Here is a 26,603-nt window from a genome sequence, read left to right on the forward strand (position 1 = left end):
TTGTTTTGTGAAGTCTTCATGTTTATGAGAGGCAGTATTGCCATTTCTTTTACACAACGGTCTACAGTTTCACACACTTTCACGTGTTTCTTCCATCTGCCGACGGTGTCGCCATTTCTCATTTCACCCGTTTTTGTGCGTACGCCTGGGTCAGAGCTTGCGTGAAGGACCGCACATTTTCCCGTGAAGTTCGCTTTTTATAAATACCAATTATTGCGTAGAGAGCGGCGTACGCCGCCTTTTGTGCGTACGCAACGTTTATAAATGAGGCCCCTGGACTTACAATGTTCCATATCAAATCTCATTTTAACAATTTATGTGACATTTTAACACAATCAAAATCTTGCTCATAATCAATGCCAAGAAAATGTGTCAATTATCCTTAGTCCTTTATTCTAAATGTTGCGCTGAGCATCTCTTTCACACCATTAAGCACATTCATAATGTTGGCTGCAATAATCAAGTCATCAACCCATATGATTATGAAAACTCTCTCAGTTCCTGTAACCTTTGTGTAAACCCAATGATCAGCTGGATTTTGAACAAACTTGATTTCACATAAATACAGTTCTGTTCCAGTTCCTGCCCGACTGTTTAAGTCCATACAGTGATTTTTTTCCAGTTTATACACCAGTTTTTCATTGCCTTGAGATTTTATCTCGTAACCCTCTGGCTATTTCATATAAATGTCACACTCTATTGGCGCATCATGTAAATATGCTGTCTTCACATCCATCTGATGAACAATCACATTTTCCTGTAGCTACAGCTTTTTGTATCAACACTCTGATACTTGTTAAATGGCAGTTGGAGAAAGTATCATCATAGTGCACACCTCTCTCTTGACTGTAACCTTTGGCAACATATCTTGCTTTGTATTTGTCTGTTCCATCATTATTCTTCTTGGTTGCATATACCCATTTACCCCCCATCAATTCTTTACCTTCAGGTAGATTGGTCAGGGTAAAAGTTATACTTCATTTAATGATTTCATCTCTTCATCCATAGCCTTAACCCACTCATCTGCGTTCACTGATGTTACAGCCTCCTTTTTATGTTTGGGGCACATACATTGCATACAAGTCTGTAACAATAATCAATGTCAGCTACATCACCTTCAAAACCACAAACATAATCACTTTAAATAACCTGGCTTTTTCCTCTCCCTGGCAGGATTTCTCCTTTGTTCAGATTCATCTTCATCTATTTGTGTTTGGTTCTTGCACACTACTTGCTCTTTTACTGTGACCTGTTCCTGAGAACTTTTTAGATTTAACTTTGGGGCCTTTTCCCGATTCTTCATGACCCCAAAAACATCATAATCGTCATCAATCGACTGCCTCCGTTCTCATTTTGGGTACAAACTCAACTAGTCTGCGTGTCTGTATTTTCTTGCTATCAGGATAGTAGATCATGTATGCTGGACTTTTCTTGTCATATCCTACAAAAATGCCTTTCTCTCACCTCGAGTCCAGCTTTCCTTTGTCGTGTTGGTAAGCGTAACATGCTAATCCAAACTTCTGCATCCTAGAAATGTTCGGTTGCCTGCCTGCTAACATGAAGTAAGCTGTCTGTTTAGTGCGGTTGTTGAAACATCTGTTTCTCACTACAGCAGCTGTCTGGACTGCATAGGTCCACAATATCTTTGGTAACCCACTTTCTATTAACATGCACCTAGCCATGTCAAATAAGGTTCTCCAGTTTCGTTCATACATGGAAAATAATATAAGGATAGTCTAAAATGTGGTAAATTGAAAAATGAAAAATTTTCAGAGTGTCTAGTCACATAGTGGAGCCATCAGTATTTAAATATGGCGATAGCTCATTTTCACAGTGGTAGGCTGGTAAAATGCTCCATTTCCTATTCCTCTTAATCAGAATACATTATACACCAAATAGATTTGGATGTTTGTGGTCTGTGAAAGCTGTTTTTATTTATTTTCCAAGTAAAACCTATTATTTTCCTTTCGGATTCTTTATGTTCTTCTGAACTTAGCAAACCTTACATTATGCACTTTTCAGAAATGCATATTTTATTAAGATTAAAGGTTAGGGATAGGCCTGAACTGGTGATGATCACGTCACTTATCTGCAATCCAGTGCGCAGGCACATTATTACAGTCTTGGACTTTGGATAGTGAGAGTCTCGTTGTCTCGCTCATCAATTTTGGATTACTTTTGACGAATGGACATGTTTCTTGATGTTGTTTCACCACAACTAACCATTGTAACCTAACCTAAACTGTACTGACAGTTTAGGTTACTGTACTGACTGTACTGACAGTTGTGTGCTGGCTCGACAAACAACCGAGGTGGTGTGAGATCCACCTGACAGAGGTGAGTGAGCAACTGTCATGATCACACAAACATTCTGTACAGCCTGAGGACAGGACAGGACAGATTTATGGTGTAGTGTACGGTGGTCCCCGCTTTGTTGGAGGGCCCCGCGATAGTGCCGATCGACGATGATCATAGACGCGATGCGCTGATACGCCGATAGACAATTCAGAAGATGATGATCATCACACAGTATAACACAGCTGTCTTATTGTTATTGGCGATTTCGTTAACATTAACACGGAAATAAAGGGAGACTGTAACTGAATTACTTTAAAAACCGGAGCAAAATCTATTTAACAGCCCAGGTAACAATTTATGGTTCCCAGAACGTTCTGGGAACGTTCGTTTTTGGTTGCGGGAACGTTCGTTTTTGGTTGCGGAACGTTCCCTTAAGGTTAGGTTTTGGTTCCCATGGAAAGTTTTCTTAACGTTCCAGGAACGTTCGTTTTTTGGTTACAATGCAACCTTTAGGGAACGTTCCTAGAACGTTCCCCTAACGTTGCAACCTTTAGGGAATGTTCCTAGAACGTTCCCCTAACGTTGCAACCTTTAGGGAACGTTCCTAGAACGTTCCCCTAACGTTGCAACCTTTAGGTAACGTTCCTAGAACGTTCCCCTAACATTGCACCCTTTAGGTAACGTTCCTAGAACGTTCCCCTAAGGTTATTTTTTACATTCCACTAACCTTTAAAAATCTAACAATGGTACCAATTTTATTATTACTTTAAACTGTCTGTGCATAAGCAGGAATTAATTATTATACAAGCAGAAATTAATTTATATGTTAGCAGGAATGAATGAACAGGCAAACTTGATGGGATTTAAAACTTTAATATAGACAATATAAAATTACAAAATACCAAAAATATAAAAGGCCTAAAAAAAATACAAGAATAGAATCAGTTTTACAACTATACAAATAAAACAGAAATTTAAGTACAAAGAGTGTGATGAAGAGTGCAAATGTAGTGTGCAAGATGCATATTGGAATGATAATGTAATGTTTATTTGTTGTTGTGCATATGTTGTTGTGTGTATGTATATATGTTGTGTATAAATGCAGCTTTGAGTCCAAGACAAATTTCACATTGAAAAGGGACAATAAAGTGAATGGCCAAAGTGGCAAAAATACAATTGTTTAATAAAAAATAAATAAAAAAAGAGCTCCATTGTCTTGACCGATCAGCCCTTCTCAGCTGGCCTAAAAAATAAACAAAAGTTTGATGTGTCATACTGAGAATGAACACGTTGACAAACGCAAGACAAATTGCCTTACTAACAACCCTGTTTTTTTTATTATGACAAATATTGATAGTTTTCCCATTCCTTTGATAATTATGAACATCACATAGAAGTATTCTAATTTACCGTCTGTATGGGGCAAACTTCAGCACTTGCCCAATCAAGTCCTCCGTCTCTGCTGCAGTCACCGCCGGGAAGTTTTTCTGGAAGGCCGCTAGAGTAAAGTCAAAATGAAGTAAAGTTACAAGTCAAATTAAAACCTCCAAGCTAAGCATAATACTGATGTGAACAATAAAATAACACCTGCCTGTTATAACCCTGCAGATTGTCAGGTCCTGGAAGGCCTTCTTTGCCTTTCTGCCCCGCAGACTAAACTGTTTGATGGACGTCAATAGTTGCCACTCGCCGTAGCATGCGACGGATGGCAGTACCTCTGGTCGAACCTCCAAGAGTTGTCAGGAAAAGTTGCTGTAAAACATAGAAATACAAATTATACATGTAGAACAAAGTGGAGAGCTTGTACAATCTCATTTTGTAAGAGCCGCCAGTTCAGTTATAATGATATTTGAAGTTATGCAATTATATAGTGTTAATCTTAGGGCAGGACTATGGCAACTTAATTACCATTTTTTCCCCTCCTCTCCTGTTGACCGAGACTCCTGTCAAACTCCTCCAGCTCTGTGACTGTCAAGCAGGGCGACAGCAACATATCATCGACAGGAGCAGAGGGAGGTGACTGGGACTGGGAGCTCCTTAAGAGCATGAGCACCTCATCCAGCCTCTGCTCCATCTTTTCCATTCGCTGTGCCATACGGGTAATGGATGTCCACATGGCTATGGAAAAATTAATTATGTTAGTTTTAGTTGTTATACATTACTTGAATATGTGAACAACTTAAGGAACACGCCGACTTTTTGGGACTTTAGCTTATTCACCGTATCCCCCAGAGTTAGATAAGTCTATATTCTCAGAAGGCGAAGCACTGCTACTTCTGGGGAGTGATTTGCTTGTAGCCCCTGAGAACCCCCGTGGTGAGGAGCAGAGAGTTCGCTCAGAGTTGGAGTAAATCACTCCGCAGAAGTAGCAGTGCTTCGGCCTTCTGAGAATATAGTTCAGAGTATGTATATGATTAGAAGATGGCTGTCTCACATGTGACCTTGTTATTTGTACACGCTGTGACTATACAAATCACAACATGTAAATAGGAAAATGTTGCCATTATTTGTCACTTATAGGGAGCAGTATGCTAGCTGGAACTATTTACTTCCAGTATTTGTGCTAAGCTAGGCTAGTGGTGGGTGCGTCAGACAGAGTTACGGCACGCACGGAGATGAGAAGTGTATGTATGGACTTATCTAACTCTGGGGGATACTGTGAATAAGCTAAAGTCCCAAAAAGTCGGTGTGTTCCTTTAAGTGAGTCTTCTTACCTCTCATTTCCGTCTCCATGGCTGAGCCACCTCCCTCTGTGTGATGTCTCACCTCCCTCTGTGTGATGAGTTCTGCTGTTTACATCAACAAAAAAGTCAAGTTACTCTCAAGTTCCTTGTCATGAAATAGTATTTAATTGGAAATGGAAAATGCAAAGCCACTGTACCCTCAGCTTGCGTCATAATAGACCCATCCAATTCTGGGCGACCGGCTGGTTTTCTGTGTGGTGTTGACTCATCTAAAAAGAAAGTAGATATGAATATTGGTCACTTCATTTATGGTAGGTTTCTTGCAAATGGAGGAGGAAGAAAAAAAAAGAAGAAAAAAAAACTTACATGCAGGTGGTGGAGGCAGCTGCGGACCTGGAAACAGGCAGGAAGAGACAAACACATCAGAATAGTCACATGATATGCACTAGGTTGAATGTCAGTAGTTCCATGGTAGGAAATATGACTCAGGTTTCTTAAATGTTAACTTACGGACAGGGCTTCCAGACACACACTCCATTCTCACACTCTTTCTCATTTGTGGAACAGATTCATCTGAAATAAAAGACCAAAAAATTTGTACAGATTGCTAAAAGAAAATTTTAATTGTGTAAATAATGTCTGTACTTAAGGTTTTACCATCACTTGAAGAATCCGTCATGAACCTCCTTGGGCGTTTACACTGCCTTTTGTGGACACTCGCATCGTCTTCCGTCTCAATGATGGAAGTGTCCATCAGTCGCCGACATTTTTTCATGGCTTTGTCGTAGGAATCTACATTAAGAGAACAAAGTTTTTGTGAGACAGTAGCCGAACAAAGCAGTATTTCCATACAGAGAAAACATATTTATTTATATATAGTATAGCACCAATAAGTCACCTGTACACAGCCAGATTTTCTTGACTGCATTTTTGGCCCAGCTTTTGTTGGGCAAATGGCAGGCGCTGACTTGGGCCTTCATATTATGTGCAGTCCAGTAGCAGAGGATGGCCTTTTGGAAAAATGTACTTTATTTCAGATAATTTCTTACAGTGTGGTGAGGAGAACATTTAGAATGGTAAAAGAAATTATGAAGAAAAAGAAATCTACACAACAACTCCATACCCCTGTAGATCTGTCCACCCATGAAGATGGCACAACCTCCATAGCACTGTCTGAAAACTCAACAATCGTGAAGTTCTTCATCTGTTAAGAAACAACAGCATTATTGGCATGGCAAAGAGAACAACATAGATTGCATTAAGATTAATTTCAAGTGTATACAGCAAATACACACAATGAAAAAAAAAAAAATATTCAGTGACCAGTAATATTATAAAAACAGAAATATAAGAATATTCAGTATGAACCATATAGAGAGATATGCATGTACATTATGTACCCTGGCATGGTTCATGGTTGATGGTTGTGCTGTAGACAGATATGGGGCTAAAGTTGTTTGCATATGTCCTAAAAATCATGCAGGACTGTCAAGAAAATGTTGGTCTAAAATATTCACTAATGTTGTTCCTGGTCGTTTACATGCTTATTTAAATAGACGATGGATATATTTAGACAACCAAGGAGATGCAATCTTTGTCGCTCTACTAGCTAGTAAAGTCAGGTTAGCCTGCAGTTTCGTGAACAGAGCTTCTCTTAATACAACATACAATACATAATACATTAAGTTACAATATATCCGTTAAAGGCTTTACAGCATACAACCCTCGGATGTATCGTAAGATAAGTGTTAAACCCTAACGTTAAACCCACATCGGCTCTTAGGGACATATAAGATATTAAGTTAACGTTCGCTACCTAGCTCCATTATACCTTGAACCAATAGCCCCGGCAGTTTTGGGAAACGCTAACGTTACCGTTAATTACGTTAACGTTACATCCATGTAACAGGCTTTACAGCATACATAACATTACATACATCCCTCGGCTGTATCATAAGATAATGCCATGGCTACAGGACCCAGAACAGTCATATGAACATACGCAGTACCGCAATATAACAAAGCCCCACGAGAAAGACGGCTTAAAGTTAAACCCCAAACCCTTGCATTACAACCATGAAACTGTAACGTATTTCACTTACTTTTTGAGAATGTGAAGCTCGATGGTTGCTGTTGTTGGTAGTTGTTGGTTGTTTTTCCAAGACTTCCTGATAGTGAACGGTCTACTGAGTTCTATCCATTTCCTCCAGCCAATCAGGAACGTCCGTGTTGCGTCACATGCCTTGACGTCAGCAAACCTGGCCAATCAGCATTTTAGAGGGTAATTTTAAACTAAAATGGAGTGTTGCTATCTCCGACCAAGAATATATGTTATTTCTTTCTTAAACATTAGATATGGAGTTTGTTTTTTTAATGCACTGTTTAAACGTAAAAGTATAATGCTACAGTGTGTGACATTACACATCCGTATGTTCTCGAGTAAGCAGACAGATAACTTACTGCATCGTTCGAGCATTACGGACGGACATTACATCCACTATACAGATTATTTTATAATATATACACACAAATTGTGCTACGTTTAGTTGTACAAACATGGTTCAGGCAAACATACGTAAAAACATACACGTACCACAATGATGCTCATAGAAACACAAAATGCGAACGGTCGGATCCACACATTTCCCAAAATGCGCTTTCTGATGACGTCGTTGTTTGGTGTGAGAAAAGGTGGAAACAAGGAGAAAATGATATTGCTCAAGATTAGCATGTAGTGAAATGGCTTTTTTAATTTCACTGTTTTAGATTGTCAATTTCAGTAATAGGATTATGTAGACTATAGCTGTTATTGTCTGACCAGTTTCTAAAGCTGATAGAGGAGCGATCAGACACATTTAACACGGCATTGGAATGTCTGAAAATTACTGAATAGAGACGCATTGACGCCATTGCCACCTAATCAGAGGCCTTGCTTTGCATACATGCAAATAAGTGAGTGTAAAATGCCAACGGTACAGGAATAAATTAAACATGAATGTATTCTAACAGTGATAGCAGAAAAGTATTCTAAAAATATTTTACCGAACTATTATTATCCTACGTGAAAATCACAAACAGTGGGTGCAACGTGTGTATTTCTAAAGAGACGAAAATGAACTATAACGTTAAGGGCTCCATACCTGTGCTCAAACAATTTATCTTGAGCGTCCATTTACACGAAAGCCACTGAAAGAAGACGGATTCCCAGGCAAGTTGTGTATCCAGAAGGACTTTGGTGTAAATCATAGGTGTAAATCGCAGAACACGGAAGTCAGTCAGGACACATGACAGGATTTCAATCGGTCACCTGAAAACAGAGGCTTGCCCCTACTGGCGTGGGGGTGTAACGGTTGAATTTGTACACTGAACTTAGCTACTTTGTTGGAAGTGAATTTTCTTATTTGTGAAAATCGTTCGATTGATAGATTCTTGTTTTAAGTATTTTCAACCAATACAGTTAAAAAAACGAAATCAGGCACAAAAGTATTGTTTGCTAAATTGATCAGTCTAAAATTAAATATATTCTTTTGATAATCTGCTTATTTTACTTGGATTTCATAAGACCAATAATTTTTGAGTGAATTAAATCAACTGACTGCAAACCTTTTATATGCTACGTCAAAAACTTAAATGGAGCTTGTTTAAATAAACATTACCAAAAACAACCAAAAACAACCAAACGGGAACGTTGTGTGGAGGTACAGTGCAACCACAGGAGAACGTTTTAGTTGGTTGGTTCCCTTAACGTTTAGGGAACGTTATAACCCTGAGGGAACGTTCCCTAAACGTTCGTTTTTGGTTTGGTTCAAACTAACCTTTAGAGAACCATAAACTAACGTTCCCTAACGTTCCCTAAACGTTCTGTGTTAGTGGGGAGGGCTTTCTGAACCGACGGCTGACGAAGCCCGTCAGTGCTACACAGCAGTGTTTTTAACATAGACAGTATTGGTTTTTAACTGAGGTAAATATGATCCATTTTGCTTATAGTATCAGTATTTAACACAAGGGCTACTCTAACCAATAGAAATATTAACTGCAATACTAAATATTTCAGTAAAATTATTTAATAAAATGTAAAAACTTAACTTACCTGAGGGTATTAACGGGCAGAAATGGCGTACTCCTCAGTTTGAAAAAATAACTGTCACTCGTCTGTTGTCTCGAGGTTCATCTTCACCAATCCACTAATAGGAATGCAAGGATGATGCAACGTATATACGACACCAGAGGGCATTTTTACGATTACGGTATTTGTTTTTAATGTCTCCTTTCGATAGATTAAAACAAAATAAAGAAAACAGCTGGTTAGTATTTTTTTTTTTTTTTTTTTTTTATGATTTGTCAAAAAGGCAAACTATAATGTATTAGGAAATATAAGTTTCATGCTAATGTATAGGCTAAACGTGCATAAAGAAAGCTTAAATCATACATTGACTAGATGTTAATATTAGTTGACTTGTTTTTGACTACAGCAGTCATTCAAAAAGCTTTGTGAATGTGTTGTGTATAGGCCTATAATTGTTAATGTTAACACTTCAGTCATAAAACATGAATTATAGAACCATTTTAATAAAAAGGTTCTTTGCTCTCCAAGGGTTCTACATAGAACCATTTATTTGGTAAAAGGTTATATTGACCAAGTACGGAACCCCAGGGTATATATAGAACCTCGAGGAACCCTTTTTTTTAAGAGTGTATATTACATAATGACTCTTGTCAAGGCTTTAAAATTATGGAAAAAGAAACTGTCAGCTTGCTGATGATACTACAGCTTTTTTTTTTTTTTGAAGACATATCACAAGTTAAAAAAGTTATAGAGTGTCTCAATTTGTTTTCTGAAGCTTTAAGTTTATCTTTAAATGTAATAAAAAAAATATACAGACAATGATATTCCTTTAACCGAATTTGAAGGTATTCCAGTTAGGGAGGGAAGTTAAGTATCTTTGTATTGTTATTTTTTGGATTGATGTGGAATATTTATTTAATATGTTAAGTGGAATTAAAATTCACAAAGAGAAAAGGGATGTTTTTTTTATTATGACAACAAAGATATAGACAAGAGTCACGTTTTTGTTAAATCTTATTATTTTTTGATAACAACAGACCACTGCTAACTATAACAGACCGTTGCCATGAAAAACAGAGCGTTGCCATGGACGCAGGATTCTAACCGAACAGACTATTTTCTTTAGCGAAAGCACTACAATCGTTTTTAAATCAATACATTCCTTTAAATCAATATTTTGTGTCAAATTATTGATTTATTTGGTAGGTATAGCCATGTAATAAGCGGGATAATGTACAGCGAGGCGGTTGTTATCGAATCCAGGCTGATTCAAGACCCAACAGCCTGTCGGTGTTGTATTCGCTATAACAACCGCCTCGCCGTAAGTTAACTTACATTATCCCTTACTTATATTACTTGGTAAGTTTTATATACACAAATGTAAATGGTCTGAAAGGATACCCAACATCTACCATTTTTAAGGCTGATATGAAGATTTACTTTGAAACTTCGGAAAGCAACCAGAATGTATACCTCCTTTCCGTTATGTCTTCTTTTCCTTTTTCTTTTTTTTCCTTAATATGTGAATCAAATGTTCTTTAATATTTTTTATATGAATGTTACCTTTAATGTTCCTCATATCTTATGATGCTTTGGAATCATTTAGAACATTATATGTGAAATATTTGTATCTATTGTATTATTACATGTATAATTCTGAAAAAAAAGTTAGAGCTTAAGCCTATCCTCATTTCAAAAACAAGATAGACAGTTATAGGTTAAATAGTTATCAGCTCGTTGAAGTACAGTAGATTCGGCTCTCATGCCGGGTCAGATGTTTACTTTCACTTTCTGTAGTGAATAATTGACTGTGGTTTGAGACTTCTTCACCGCATAACTCTAGGGCAAAGTTTGAACATTGCTTGTGTGATAAAACTGGGTTGACTCCCACCTCATTCACAACACTTAGGAACAGTGTTGGTTTACAGAATGAAGCCCAGGTGATTGTTTCCCCCAACAGATTGAGAGGTGTATTATATTACACTGGCAAGGCTCCTAATGTAAAACTTTGAGGAATAATATTTTTATGGTATGTTGTTGAAACATTTATTTCTTAAAACTTGCTAGTGCCTATTTTGTTACAAGTGCTTGTTTTATTTGCCAGTAAGTCTTCCAGTGGTGACTTGTATATTTTTCAATGTAACCTGTAACGCTTCATTAGGTACTACACACTTTTATTAGATAACCTATAAGTGTTTATTCTAATTGTTACTATAGTATATTTCTTATCTCACCAGTTACAACTGCTATTTTTGTTCCCTTTCGAAGGGAACTCAACAATACGTCATCGATGCTATGGGGAAACGCCTCAGGCGTGACAGGTGTCTGAAATCACAATCAAATCACGGCAATCACATTGACCGGCGACAGCCCGTGAATCATTAACGTGAATGATTAACGTGCGACCTGGAAGTATATAAGGGCGCCTTGCAAACATGACAAATCATCTTTTCGTCTTCAGGGACTGTTTTGTCTGTTACTGCTTTTGAAAATCAGGTAATTATGAAATGCACTGAGAAGGCTGAGTGTTTTCAACTGTGCGTTTTCTGTCTGGGAACGAAGAGCGCGCACAGGCAGTTCCTGAGGGAACTGCCTGTACAATTGCGAGCTTTTTCTTTGAGAACGCTCCGATCTCGTCTGGCCCTCTCCTTGAGAGAAGAGGGCTCAGCGTCTGGATGAAAGAAAAAAAAAAAAGATCCAGATGAAGCCCGCCGATCGCCTTGAGAGGGGTATAATCCTCTCAGGCGATGCGGCGGCTGACGAGAGTAAGCAGTGCGTGCTTTTCCGGACAAACAGGAGATGGCTGATGAGGGTGGTGATAATCGGATAGATCTTGAATCTTCTCAGCCACCCTGCCCCGTGTATGCTGAACTGGTGGTGTTATGGAAATGCTCCGCGGGCAGGCTCAGCTGCCGTGGCTGCACGTTGGGGGAGAAATCGCTCCCTATGAGAGCGGTTTTCCCCCGGTCATAAAACCACCAGCTCAGGTGAGCCTTTCATTTCTTCCCGATCTCATACTGAGATCTAGAGGACATGGAAGAACCCATACTCTGCCCGTGTCCACCGACATCAGCGGACTAGTCTCACTGATGTTGAGGTGATAGGAGAGCATGGGTTTGTGTCGATGCCGCCCATTGACGAGACGTTTGCAACTATCTCGTGTCTGGACAGGCGTCGACACTGAGAGCTCCAACCCTGCCAGTTGAATGGCAGAGCATACACGCCAGCGGGTCAGGCCGGTGCTACTCTGCACATCAGGGCGGTGTTGCAGGTACACCAGGCCAATCTGCTGGGGGATCTCGACGGATCTGCGCCGCAAATGAATATGTACCTCTCCGGGCCACCAAACAGACTGCTGCTGCGATAGTGGCCACGGAGAGGCATTTGTGGTTGAACCTGGCCGACATCGGGGAGAAGAGAGAGAGGCTTTCTCCTCGATTCGCTGGTTTCGCCCTCTGAGCTTTTCGGCACCGCTGTGTAGGCGAGGGCGCGATCAGCTGTACTAGGACCTACATACCGCTGAGATCCGTATCCACACCCAGACAGATGGGAGGGCCTGGCCCATCATGGTCCGAGGACCGTAGACAGGGCCAGAGAGCCAGTGTCGCCTCTCGTGCGCCTCCTCCGTGGAGGAGTAGATCGCAGAAGAGGCGCAACTCCCGCAAGAAGAGGAATCTGAGGGAGGTGATCCAGCACGAACGCACACAGCATCGGCATCGATCATTTCCCCTGAGGGTGTGATTATATCTTAGCCCTTTCCTCTCTTCCCCGACTCCCCAGACGCTTTCTACATCTGGCCTGAGGCTGGGCTCATGGTTAGAACAATGTTCTGATGGCCCGCCTCTGCTTGGTTAGTGAGAGTGCCTCTTTCAGGCATGTAAAGGTGGTAGACCCCATGTTCATAAAGAACTGTCTGGTAAGTCTTCACCTCGCATGCCGCAGGTGAGCTGAGTGGTCTTCTTTAAGAGTCATTTTGTGTGCAACTAACACTAAAATGTATCTCTCTACAGACCTCGTTCCCTGTATAGAGCTAAGGGGTCATGTAAGGTACATTTTGGATTATTAGGGCCCTGAAGTTCCCCGTTAGGTGGCTAGAACGACTATTTTAGCCCTCGGGCTGTTAGCCACCTCAGGGTAGGGTAGTTGGTCTCTCTCCTACACAGGTTTTTCATCTTGGAGTATAGACTGACGCTAGTGCTTCAGATAGATCTTATGTCCGGTCCTTGGGGCCGTCTGACTTCCTTCCTGAGTACATCGCCCCCTTGAGCTCTGTTTGGGTTTTCAGTGGGCTGAGCGATTCTGCAGCCAGTTGTATGAAATAATAATAACTATTTTTCTAGTGAGGCTGTGGCTCCTCCGAGCCCTCAGGTAGATCTATGCTTGCAGGCTGGCCCTCACCAGGGCCGCCTCTGTAGCTGGCCTAGGCTGTGCCAGGGATAATGGAGGCGCTCTGCTTAAGCATTTCTGCCTCTGAACCTTCACTTTGTGAATAAAGGTTCCTAGCATCCCTGTATGACAGCCTCCTCCCATGGGAGTCGTTAGGCCAAGGCCCGCCCCCTTCTCTGCATTCTGGGGCGACAAGAGTAATGCAGCGTGGTGCAGAGGCATGGTTTATAAAGATCCTGGGTTAGGCCTCAAATAGGCCTCCCCGGTACAATGTGTCTTTATTGAGCAGGGTTAGGCCGTCTTTCGCCTCACGAAGAGACTGGGTCTGTCGGCCCGACCCTGCCGTGCAGAACTAGCATATGGATCTGGGCCACCAGTATAGGCTTCACTCACCTCACTGAGCTACTGCTCGAGCGTCGGGTTGTAGGTGGTTGGCTCACAAACAATCCCCACTCCCCTCTGTTGGACACAGATGCATTTTCTGTCACCCCTAGAGCCACTGGCAGGCCCGCACCCTGGTAAACCTCAGGGTGAGGTGGAGAGTATTCCCCTGTGATACAGGACAGGTCTGAGTCCTTCACTTTCAGTTCTGTATTATCCTACCTCGCACCACTATGGCTCGGGTTAAGTGGAAAGTTCTATCATGTTCCCACATGATGTGATTATCAGGTGGTCGGCCTCACCAGGCCTCCCTGAATGTGAGCTCCCAAATATCGTGGCTGTCAGGTAGCAGGCCTCACCAGGCCTCCCTGAAGGTGAGCTCCCACATACTGTGGTTATCAGGTAGTAGGCCTCACCAGGCTTCCCTGAAGGTGAGCTCCCACATGCTGTGGTTATCAGGTAGTAGGCCTCACCAGGCCTCCCTGAAGGTGAGCTCCCACATACTGTGGTTATCAGGTTACAGGCCTCACCAGGCCTTCCTGAGAATGAGCTCCCACATACTGTGGTTATCAGGTTACAGGCCTCACCAGGCCTTCCTGAAGGTGAGCTCCCACATACTGTGGTTATCAGGTAGTAGGCCTCACCAGGCCTCCCTGAAGGTGAGTTCCCACATTCTGTGGTAATCGGGTTACTGGCCTCACCAGGCCTTCCTGGTTATGAGCTCCCACATACGGTGGTTATCAGGTTACAGGCCTCACCAGGCCTTCCTGGTTACGAGCTCCCACATACGGTGGTTATCAGGTTACAGGCCTCACCAGGCCTTCCTGGTTATGAGCTCCCATATACTGGGGTTATCAGGTTACAGGCCTCACCAGGCCTTCCTGAATATGAGCTCCCACATACTGTGGTTATCAGGTAGTAGGCCTCACCAGGCCTCCCTGTGAGTGGTTCCCCAACCATGCTGGGTTCTGGAAGCTAGTGGCCGCTTGCTATCAGTTTAGCTGGCCTTATTAGGCAGCTGCTGAAAGCAAGCTCGTGCCTTGGCTCAACTAAAGTGTTCTTCCTCTGCTACTGGTTCCCTCCCGGAACTTCTTACTCTGCCTACAGCCTGGTTTGCCGACCAGACGGTCCATTGCTCCCCTCACTGAGGGTCACTATGAGTGTTTGGACTCCTGAGTCTGGTCAGACGGTCGTAGGCCTCTCGTGAGGCCTCCCAGTTAGATCAGCCCATAGGCCTTCACAGGCCTCCTCAGTGTTTTGAAACACAAACACTGGGTAGATCCATGGATCGAGTAGAGAAACTCCCCTCTCTAGCAAGGGTTGTAAAGCACTATGCTGAGTCATACTCTCCGGGATATCCCGTCTCTGAGATCCGGGCTGAGTGGTTCTGCCAGCTTCGCAGTCCCTCGGGTTGGATGCCTTACCTAAGGCAAATGTCCAGAGGCTCTGTCTCCGGACAGACAGGAAGTTGGCCAGACTGAAGTGTCCAACGTAAGTGACACCAGGTCAGGCCTTCCTGGTGGCATTTCGGGTGGTATATTCCCCCGAATAGTGACTGGCTGGGGTTCCCTCGGGTTCCCTAGCCACATTCCCTAGAAGGGACCCCTTCTAAATTGAAGTTGTGGTCCTAGGCCTTTGAGCAGGCCCAGGTAGGCCTTTGGAATAACATAATTTGGAGGTCCTCCTGTTAGGCTTATAGCTTGGGCTATGACCGTAGGGAATGCTGTCACTGACAGCCCAGTGTGACCTGAGGGTGAGTGGTTCTTGCATTTCATTTGAATTTGCTGGTTCTGACAGTGGTCACTGCCTTCTGGCATGCACTCCCCTTAGCATGGCGGCGTGAGTATATCGTTCCCCATAGCGTCGATGACGTATTGTTGAGTTCCCTTCGAAAGGGAACGTCTCAGGTTACAACTGTAACCTTTGTTCCCTGAGAACAGGGAACGAGACAATACGTCTCCCTGCCATGCCTCGGGGCCTGCCTACCAAACAGTCCCTTCAGACGAAGGATGATTTGTCATGTTTGCAAGGCGCCCTTATATACTTCCAGGTCGCACGTTAATCATTCACGTTAATGATTCACGGCCTGTCGCCGGTCAATGTGATTGCCATGATTTGATTGTGATTTCAGACACCTGTCACGCCTGAGGCGTTTCCCCATAGCGTCGATGACGTATTGTCTCGTTCCCTGTTCTCAGGGAACAAAGGTTACAGTTGTAACCTGAGACGTTTTTATGTAATGTCAAAATGGCTACCGTAACTGCATCAGTTTACTGCACAGTGGTTCTATTAAAACATGATGTGATTTCAAGTAATTTAATGCAGTTCTGTTTACTAAAAGTGGCGCAGTTCTATCTACTAGATAATGAATACAATAAAGCTAAATATAGTCATACATGGTATGACTTTCTTTAAAGCTGCTCAATATTAAGAGCTATACAAATTAGTGTTGTCAAAAGACCCGGTACTTCGGTACCATTTCGGTACTAAAAAAATTAAATGGTTACGGTACCAGCTTTTCTTAAGTACCGGTGGTACCGAAGGATTAATCCAGTTCTTGACGCGCTGTCCGAACGTGCACAGTTGCGTCCTCTTCATAAACACACTGAGACATGGCGACCGGCGGCGCTGCAAATGCGGTTTCTCTGAATCCACTTGTTGACAAGAAAGGAGGAAAGAGCCGTTCACATAGCGCGTTTTTTGCGCGTGCAAATTCGTTTTCCAGGCGCACCTCTGTTCATGGTTGCATAGCAACGGCAGATGCAACAGGAAAGCACGCGCTTGTGGAAAGGAGAAAGCGGTGCAAACTGCGCTCTCCATGATGACAAGTAAGTATCATCAAAAAATTAATTGATTTCTAGCCCTTGCATTAGCTTTACTACTAGATATATTCATTGAGATGAGAAATAAAAAGCCGCCCTGTACAGCTGTTCGGCTGAGCTTTCCATGTTGTTACGGAAAGACCGCTGATTTTTGTCACATTACCTGTTGAGATGCATTGAAGTGCATCTCACTGAATTTGCACGCGCATAAAACGCGATATGTGAACGGCCCCTAAAGTGGTATCGTGTGCGGTTGTATCTTGTTTAAAAGGCCTTTTAAATATGAACGCAATTTTGGATTAAATAAAAGGACAGTCAAGTCAAATAAAACACGTTTTATCTCCTGTTTAGTTGGTAACAGATAACATTCATTAACATTACTTAATGCCTTATCTAACATCAACACATTGAGTGAACAATATATTTTTACAACATTAATGTATGTTTGTGAATGTTATTTAATACAAACACTTTTACAACTTTTGATTTTAAAAATGTATTAGTAGGCTACATTTTTAAATTACCCCAAGGAGAATAATTGCTTCAGTGTATAACTGTTGTTAGGTCATTTTATCTAAGGTTATCTAACAAATGGATATACACTTTAATATATGCAAATTTAATCAAAATTAGCTTTGGTACCGAAATTGGTACCGAGAACCGTGGATTTTCATAGGTATCGGTACCGAATACTGAAATTTTGGTACCGTGACAACACTAATACAAATAAACTTGTCTTACAATCTTACTAACAAATAGACACTTGTTTTTCTTAAGTAATATTATAATAAATAAATACTGTGGTGTTAGTTATTTTTGTTCAGTCATCATAGGTAAATGAAGAATCAGATATTTAAATCCAGTTAAGTCTTGAACACAAGTCAATATTAAGATGAAATGTACTTGCAATATAAACCTTATCAATATTGCCCCATGATGACAGTTTTGAAAGGAACATTTTACATGCAAAGTGTCTTATTGGTTTGGTTACAGATCAATGGAGCCAGAGAGACCAGGTTCACCAAAGCCAAGCTTTGACACATGCTTTTGCAGGTACAACAGAAATGCTCAAATGTAAAGACAAATGAGGTCAGTTTTGAGATGGAGGCACTTTTGAACATTGCTTATTTATCGATAGTCTGCTCTGAATAAAATAGCATTTCATGATTAAATCAGTTTAATGCTCATTAATTTATTTTGTTAAAGTTCAATGCAGGTTGAGAAACCAGCTCCCAGCTGTCTGTCCATAAATAGTGACCAGTCAATAGAGCACCCAGTGTTCTTTAGGGATGGAGACTCCTCTGTACACGGGTATGTTTAAAAATGAATTTGAGGCATTTATAAAATGTAAACCCTGAATATTGAAGTTTAATCTGTGTTATAATTACTCATAGTAATGACTGTCGACATGCTGAAATCTGTAAAGTTCTCCAGTCAGATGTGAGAAAACGGAGTTTGGATTGGACAAACCCAACACTACATGAGATCAGCACAGAGTGCAGGTATTTACACATATAAGTAAATTGCCTCTGTAAAAAAAAAAAAAAAAACTTAAAATAAAACGTTTTACAACATTTACTCTTATAAAGTAAGTTATTTTTGCGTGTGTAAAAATCTGTGCTTGCTAATTTGTGTATTTTCAAATGTGTGCTGTAGCTTTGACTGTCAACATGCTGAAGTCCACAAAAAACTCAAATCAGACTTGAGGACAAAGTTTCAGTGTTTCTATGAGGGAATAAAAAAGCAAGGAACCCCAACACTCCTCAATGAGATTTACACTGAGCTCTACATCACGGAAGGTGGAGGTGGAAAGATCAATAATGAACATGAGATCAGATGGATTGAAAAAGCTTCCAGGAAAGCCACAATGGAGGACACCTCAATCAACTGCAATGACATCTTCAAACCCTTACCTGGACAAAACCAACCCATTCGAACTGTGTTGACTGAAGGAGTCGCTGGCATTGGAAAAACAGTTTCTGTGCTGAAGTTTATTCTAGACTGGGCTGAAGGGAAAGTGAATCAGGACGTCTACCTCATATTTCCACTTCCTTTCAGAGAGATCAATTTGCTGAAGGACCAAACATCCAGTCTTAAAGATCTTCTACAGTTCTTCATCGGCACAGAACAACTGGAAATCTCTCCAAATGAAGGTAAAATCATGTTTATCTTTGATGGTTTGGATGAGTGTCGCCTGTCTCTGGATTTTCAGAACAACGTGAGGTTGTGTGATGTGACTGAATCAGCTTCAGTGGACGTGCTGCTGACGAACCTCATTTTGGGGAATCTGCTTCCCTCTGCTCTCATCTGGATCACCTCCAGACCAGCAGCATCTGATCTCATCCCCTCTGAGTGTGTTGATCGAGTGACAGAGGTACGAGGCTTCAATGACCCACAGAAGGAGGAATACTTCAGGAAGAGAATCGCTGATCAGAGTCTGGCCAATAAAATCATCTCACACCTGAAGTCATCGAGGAGCCTCTACATCATGTGCCACATCCCAGTGTTCTGCTGGATCTCAGCCACTGTTCTAGAGAAGATGCTGAGTGGAGCAGAGAGTGGAGAGATTCCCAAGACTCTCACGCAAATGTACACACACTTCCTGATCCTTCAGACCAGCGTCAAACATAAGAAGGACTATGAGAAGAAATTGACAGATGAAGACATGATCCTAAAACTGGGGAAACTGGCTTTTCAAGAGCTTATGAAACACAATGTGATCTTCTATGAAGAAGATCTGAGAGAGTGTGGCATTGACGTGACAGAAGCATCAGTGTACTCAGGATTGTGCACTCAGATCTTCAGAGAGGAATTTGGTCTGTGTCAGAGGAAAGTTTACTGCTTTGTTCACCTCAGCACGCAGGAACATCTGGCTGCTCTGTATGTGTTGTTTTCCTTCAGTTTGAAATATGTAGATGTTCTTAGTGAATACCAGGCCTTAAAATACAATGATCAGTCCTCAGCATGCTTCACAGTATATGAGAGGGCTGTGGAAGAGGCTTTGCAAAGTAAGAATGGCCATCTTGACCTCTTCCTTCGCTTCCTTCTGGGTCTCTCGTTAGAGTCCAATCAAGCTCTTTTAAAGTGCCTACTGACACAAACAGGAGGAATGTCTCACAACACCGAGGACATTATCCAGTACGTCAAGAAGAAGATTAGAGACGATCTTTCTCCTGATAAATCCATCAATTTGTTTCACTGTCTGAATGAACTAGGTGATCATACTCTGGAAAATGAAATCCAAGGCTATCTCAGCACTGGGATGATAAGAGATGCCAATCTGTCTCCAGCACAGTGGTCAGCACTGGTTTTTGTGTTGCTTACTTCAGAGCAGCTGGAAGTGTTTGAATTAAAGGAATACATCAGGGATGAGTTCAACCAAAATAATATCACACAGGATCAAGTTCTCCATAATCTTCTGCCTGTGGTTGAAGCATCCAGATCAGCTCAGTAAGTGAACGGCTCTTTCACATTATCACCACAATAACAAAGAAAGTCTACATTTTATGCTAAGAATATGTGAAGTGTGTATATAGAGCTTCTGAACCACATGGATCTGTGTGATTGACGGTCTACATGGGTAGATGACATGATGTTTCAAGTAGTGCCCTGCAGTATGACATGCTATACTTATCTAAAACCTGTATCTATTTATTATTATTATAATATTATATTATCTAAAAACAATCATATTTTAAATATAAATAATCAGATCCTGCACACAGATCCTTTGTTCTTGCATGTGTTTGTACAGATGTGTCCATTTGACTAGAATTTATTATTAAAAGTATTAAATTATATTGCCTGGTGTCATTAAAGTGCTGATATTGTATTTAAAAGCTGTGGGTTCAAAGTAGTTTTTGTATAAACTGATAGCACATAAAAATATATAAAATACATAAAGGTGATCTTGTTTTATTTCCAGGCTCGGCTGTTGTAGTCTCTCAGAGAATTGCTGTGCTGATCTGGCTTCAGCTCTCGGCTCAGAATCCTCATGTTTGAGAGAACTCAACTTAAACTTCAATCATCTGAAGAGTTCAGGTGTGAAGTTACTTTCTGCTGGACTGAGAAGTCCTCACTGCAAATTGGAAACACTGTGGTAAGACTTTTTTAGACTTATTTTAACTCTATTATAAACAATATTTCAACATTCGACTTCAGAAGTCCTCCATTTCTGAACTATGAACACACACTACAGTTTGTCTGATGTTTTATAATCATCCTTGAAGTTTTATAAGTATTTTATTTGATATAGTGTTTCATGCACTGTATTCCCGGAATTAAGCAAACAGAACTGTTCGTTATTTGTCTGCAGTTTGTGGCGGTGTGATATCACAGAAGAAGGTTGTGCCGCTCTGGCTTTTGCCCTGAATTCAAACCCTTCACATCTGAGACAGCTGGATCTGTCTGAAAATGACCTAGGAGATCAAGGCATGAAGCTATTCTCTGATGCACTAAAAAATCCTCAGTGTAAACTGGAGACACTGAAGTAAGTTCTTCAAGAACCATTATAAAAAAGTAAATTAAATGGTCCGATGTGTTGAATTTAATTAGTCCAGTTAAGAAGCTAGTCATATATGTAGATGTTCTGAGAGTCACCACTGTCTGCTAACACAGTAATATTACGTTAGCACATGATGTAGAGGACTCTAATTCATTGTGATGGTTTACCAGGAAAAGTAGCACATTAAAACGATCTATTTTCGTATATACAACTTTTTAAAAATGTAAATGGAACACATCACATAATTCTAAATGTTTTCCCCTCTCTCCTAAAATATTAGTGGTGTTGTAACATTGTACATGTACTAGTTTCTTAATGAACTAATCAAATGTAAAGAATTTAAAGAATGTCGCATTGTTCTCTCTGCAGTTTGAGATTTTGTAACTTGTCAGATGAAGGTTGTGCAGCTCTGACTTCAGCTCTGAGATCAAACCCCTCACACCTGAGAGAGTTGGATTTGTCTGCGAATGAATTGGGAGATGCAGGAGTAAAATTTCTCTCTGATGAACTCTGGAATCCTCTATGTAATCTGGAGATATTGTGGTGAGATCATTATTTAGGATTCGTAATCCTACTTTGGAAAAAGTATATAATAAAGTCGAGTGCATATACTGTAACTGTGTGTAAATACTGTGTAATGTTTCTCTCTGAAGGCTAAGGGATTGTGATTTCACAGATGAAGGTTGTGCTGCTCTGGCTTCAGCTCTAAGATCAAATTCCTCACATATGAAAGAGCTGGATGTGACTAAAAATAAACTCACAGACACGGGCACTGACCTGCTCACTGCTATAAAGTTCAATCCACACTATAAACTGGAGAAATTACAGTAAGTTTGAGTTTTTTTTTAACGCAATTAATTAACTAAGTTACTAAGTTGTTGCTTTAACACTAGGAAAATAATATTTTCAACATACAGAAAAAATATGCTTTTTGATCTGAAATAAATGTAATTTATTGTTTCTTTTTTTTTTAGCTACATTTGAAGAGTCCAGCTAAGAACTGACGGATGGGAAGCTCAGTGGATTTGTTGCTGCTGCTGTACCAGTGACTGATACAGTGTTCTAATTCCTCATTCATTTTCACAATTTACTTGCCAATGTACATGATCTGTTAGTTTTGAGTTGAAATCAGCTACAGGGGGGGCAGCCTCTATTAAATTACCTGGCGAACGTGATTTTACCGTTGCAACATGTACCTGGATCAACATCTTTGTTAACATTCAAATCAACCAATCAGATTTGAGGGACAAGTTTACCGTTTAAGTTGAGGCTTATAACCAGTGTTAGGTGCTTCTACATCAATGTCATTCACCTGTCATTTCACTTATGATACATATGATACTATATGATATACAAAAATTATAACATTAAAATCATACAACACAACAAACATAACTTATTCAAAAGCTAAAGAAAATAAATATGTTTTTAAATAAGACTTAAAAGTGGCAATTGATGGAGCTGACCTCATGGGAGACATAATTACCCCTAAACTCTTTACATGATCTTCGATCTTTGAGGACAAGGAACCTAAATGATCAGGAAAGGTCGGTGAGATGGGAGAACCTACAATCGGGTAGGGATAGGGTCAGGACTATGTTTACATACAGGAATGTTATTCCAGGACTAATACAATATTTTGATCCAGGTACATGTCTGTCTTGGCAAAATCATGGTGACCAAATTATCTTTAATATTTAGTTCCCTTTCGTTGTCACTTCGAGTTACGTCGAATGACGACGAAATGGGGTTCGCTTAGAAGCCTATCCTCTTCGAACAGACCATGCAATTAGGACAAATGTTTTTGTATTTATACATTTGGGCTTATATTTGGTATTCTACGTTACATTTATTTATATCCTATATTGCTATTTGTCACTGCGATTGTGCTTTAAAAGGCAAAATCGTGTCTACCCTGTGCGAGGCAATCTACACTGGGCAAAGCGAATGTGCAAAAACATATGTCCTAATTGCGTGAAGTAGCCGCTACATCAGAAGTGCGGGCATCCGTTTACTATCAATGAATGCCCCGCGTCCAGTACACTATCACGAAATATGATAGTAACCAGCACTAGTCAATAAGCAGGCTACGATCAGAGCCGTTAAGAGCACGATTATGTATATAAAGCTAAGCAGACGTCACATAGGGAATGTGTGTTAACATTCCAAACATGCTAGTTTTACATGATTTAAACTGCAGCGGCAGCAGTGAACAGACAGTGCCTATTTGCTTTTGACGCGCTGTGTCGCGCCTCTTGCCGGTGTAGAGACTGTTCATGATGCTCGGGATCTCTGATTATCATAATTCCCTGAGTGTATCCTGATGGAAATATAAAGAGGCCTTAAACTCCAACAATCTTTTGAAAACAGAGTGTTTTTACCACACACAGTTCAGCGCTACTAGTGCGCTCCAGTGCTGCTCCTTTCATTGATGCAAGAATCAGTCAGTCAGTTCCCACTTCCCGCCCCGAGTGTAAAGCCAAACGTGATTGGTTGAAGCGATAACGTGCTACGATTGGCCAGCTCGATGTGGCCGTTATCTGATTGGCTTGAGTAGGCGGTGGGTGGAGTCCACCTATTTGTGGATTTCTCTGCACGTCTGCGCTAGAAGTGTTTCAAAATCCACAAATGCGTGAGGGGATTCACAAATGCACAGGAACCAATTCACAAATGTGTGCAGCGATTTACAAATGCACAGGAACCGATTCACAAATAAATGCCAGGCAGAGTTGTGTTTGTAAAATAAGAAAACATTTGTAAATGTTTTATTTATTTGCAAATCTCATTTTATTTATTTGTGAATTTTATAATTTTTCGTGAAACTCTTTACATTTATTTGTGGATCTTAATCTATTCATTTGTGCATTCGATACATTTTTGTGAATCTCTTTACATTTATTTGTGAATATTAATCTATTTATTTGGAATATTGCAACAATAATAACCCCATAGAAGGCTGTCTCCCTCCACCCTCAAAGTGTATGTTGCCGCTATCGCCGCACATCACAACGCACTCGAAGGTAAGTCCGTGGGAAAGCACGACCTGGTCATCAGGTTCCTGAGAGGAGCGAGGAGACTACATCCTCCTCGCCCTCCTCTCGTTCCCTCTTGGGACCTCTCAGTGGTTCTAACTGCCCTGCAGAGTGCTCCCTTTGAGCCTCTGCAATCAGTGGAGCTTAAGTTCCTGTCAATCAAGACAGCGCTCCTGGTTGCATTGGCCTCCATCAAGAGGGTAGGGGACCTGCACGTATTTTCTGTAGACGAAGCGTGCCTGGAATTCGGGCCGGCTAATTCTCACGTGATCCTGAGACCCCGGCCTGGATATGTGCCCAAGGTTCCCACCACTCCCTTCCGGGACCAGGTGGTGAACCTGCAAGCGCTGCCCCTGGAGGAGGCAGACCCAGCCTTGGCATTGCTCTGTCCAGTACGCGCCCTCCGTGCTAACGTAGACAGAACGCAGTGTTCAGGACCTCAGACCAGCTCTTTGTCTGTTATGGTGGGAAGCTGATGGGAAAGGCTCTCTCCAAGCAAAGGTTGTCTCACTGGATAGTGGACGCCATTGCTTTGGCTTACCAGCAGCAAGGTCGACCGTGCCCCCTTGGTGTGACGGCCCACTCCACCCGGAGTGTGGCCTCCTCTTGGGCTCTAGCGCATGGCGCCTCGCTAACAGACATCTGCAGAGCTGCAGGCTGGGCGACACCCAACACATTCGCCAGATTCTATAACCTCCGAGTGGAGCCAGTGTCCTCCCGTGTACTCGCTTCAACCAGCCGGTACTAGGACCCGCTCAGGTGTCTTCGCTTGCTCGCCATTCCACTCCACGGACTGGATACGTGCGATATTTTCCTCAGGTGAGCCTGATAAGCCCGGAGTTCCTCCAGCGCTGTTGACGTCAACGCCAGAGTTATGCCTCTGGCAGCTTTCGCGTTGGCTAGATGCCGCCATGTGCATGGTTCCCCCTCTGGGCGACACCCACGTGTGTATTCCACTGTAAGCCTCTCTCGAGCATGTGTCTTTCCCTTGGCAAGCCAGTCTGCCACCCCTGGGGTTGAAAGATTCCACCCTGCGGGCTGGACACCCCAGTGTTCTCCGTATGCACCCCCCTCCGGGTCATATGTGTATTCTTAAGTCCCCCCTTCGGGCGGGCACTGATTGCATATTCCACTGAGATATGCTTCCCAGTTTACCTTGGTATTCCTGTGTTTAGTAGGAGTCCTTCGTCCGTGCTAGTCTCACGACAGGGAGCTCAGACTTACGCAGGGCACTGGAAGACAGCCGAGGTGGCGTGATTGGACTAGGAATCCCATTTCGTCGTCATTCGACGTAACTCGAAGTGACAACGAAAGGGAACGTCTCGGTTACGGATGTAACCCTCGTTCCCTGAGTAGGGAACGGAGACGTTACGTCTTCCTGCCACTTCCGCTGTACCGCTGGAACAGCCGAGTTCAGCCTTGGCTCCTTCAGCGAAGAAACATATCTGCATGTTGCCAGCTCACTTCCTTTATACCCACATGGTGGGGCGGAGTTATGCTATGCAAATTCAGCAGACCCATGGCATTTGCTTGCCATTGGCTCGTTTTATTACTGTTCGAAGAGGATAGGCTTCTAAGCGAACCCCATTTCGTCGCCATTCGACGTAACGTCTCCGTTCCCTACTCAGGGAACGAGGGTTACATCCGTAACCGAGACGTTATTTATGCCTATTTTTTGACATATATTTAGTTGTTTACGAATATTTGTTGTGCTTTTATATTTAAATTATGTTGTAAATGTTGCAGATTGGTATAAAGCTGCAATGTGCAGTTAATCCCAATTGTTGTAATTGTATCCAAAAAAAAGTATATTGTATAAAATAGTTGTGTATAAACGAGACATTGAAAGAAAAAAAACGAGCTGTTTTTTTTCTCTGCCAATTCAAATGATGTGAAGTAAAGTGAAGATTTACCATAATTTTAAATTAATATTAACTTCTCTCAAGGACTTTGTTGTTTTCTGTAGCTTCGGTTTGTGGTTTGTCATATGGCTTGTAATGGTGTATGCCCACTGAGCTAATATTTGAATGTGAAGTATCTGATACAAAAAAAATATATAATAATTTGTGCTCAGAAAGGAGGTCTAGAAAACGTAGACTGTGATTAAATAGTGAAAGCTTAAACTGAAAACTTTTTTTAAATCGCAGAAAAAAAAATGGTTTCAGTAACAGTTGCTAAGCAAACAAAAGCTGGCCTGGAATTAACCGAATGAGTTGAGCAGAACCACAGATAGTTTCACTCTAGTTTCGCAGAGGGGCCGCATTCACAAAACATTGTATTTTACCACTAGTTGTTATCCTAAGTCGGCAAGTTATGAGCTACTTTTAGCCTTAAGATTTTGTTGTGAATATGGCCCCAGGCTTTCAATGTTTCTACCTGAAACTGGTCTGTCCTGTTCATACTTCTCCCAGTTGTTTACCTGCATACTCT

General features: G+C 41.5%; 2 protein-coding genes across 3 annotated transcripts in view; one reads left to right on the forward strand and one right to left on the reverse strand.

Moving 5' to 3' along the window:
- LOC306997294 (NLR family CARD domain-containing protein 3-like) overlaps positions 1-22,251 on the forward strand; it is a 30,379-nt gene extending 8,128 nt beyond the window's left edge. The window contains exons 3-11 of the mRNA XM_079610537.1: positions 17,631-17,690; positions 17,844-17,948; positions 18,032-18,139; positions 18,294-20,087; positions 20,563-20,736; positions 20,953-21,126; positions 21,511-21,684; positions 21,795-21,968; positions 22,116-22,251. Of these exons, the coding sequence (XP_079466663.1) occupies positions 17,635-17,690; positions 17,844-17,948; positions 18,032-18,139; positions 18,294-20,087; positions 20,563-20,736; positions 20,953-21,126; positions 21,511-21,684; positions 21,795-21,968; positions 22,116-22,125 (2,769 nt within the window). The 5' untranslated portion in view covers positions 17,631-17,634 and the 3' untranslated portion in view covers positions 22,126-22,251. The remainder of the gene's footprint in view (positions 1-17,630; positions 17,691-17,843; positions 17,949-18,031; positions 18,140-18,293; positions 20,088-20,562; positions 20,737-20,952; positions 21,127-21,510; positions 21,685-21,794; positions 21,969-22,115) is intronic.
- On the reverse strand, positions 3,158-7,596 carry LOC306997643 (uncharacterized protein). 2 transcript variants are annotated; one of them, XM_079611005.1, is made up of 12 exons: positions 7,576-7,596; positions 6,106-6,186; positions 5,881-5,992; positions 5,640-5,774; positions 5,493-5,555; positions 5,349-5,375; positions 5,180-5,251; positions 5,013-5,084; positions 4,207-4,416; positions 3,890-4,050; positions 3,709-3,796; positions 3,158-3,541 (listed from the first exon to the last, which is right to left on the reverse strand). In XM_079611005.1, exons 1-10 carry the CDS (start codon positions 7,588-7,590, stop codon positions 3,971-3,973), a joined length of 867 nt encoding a protein of 288 aa, XP_079467131.1. In that variant the 5' UTR covers positions 7,591-7,596; the 3' UTR covers positions 3,158-3,541; positions 3,709-3,796; positions 3,890-3,970. The 2 variants fall into 2 exon arrangements, with proteins under 2 accessions (XP_079467131.1, XP_079467130.1); XM_079611004.1 differs by having other exon boundaries at positions 3,164-3,541; positions 5,013-5,087.
- Positions 22,252-26,603: the final 4,352 nt, after the last annotated feature.

The sequence above is a fragment of the Phoxinus phoxinus genome, assembly GCF_949152265.1.
Source record: "Phoxinus phoxinus genome assembly, chromosome: 4".
NCBI lineage: Eukaryota > Metazoa > Chordata > Actinopteri > Cypriniformes > Leuciscidae > Phoxinus > Phoxinus phoxinus.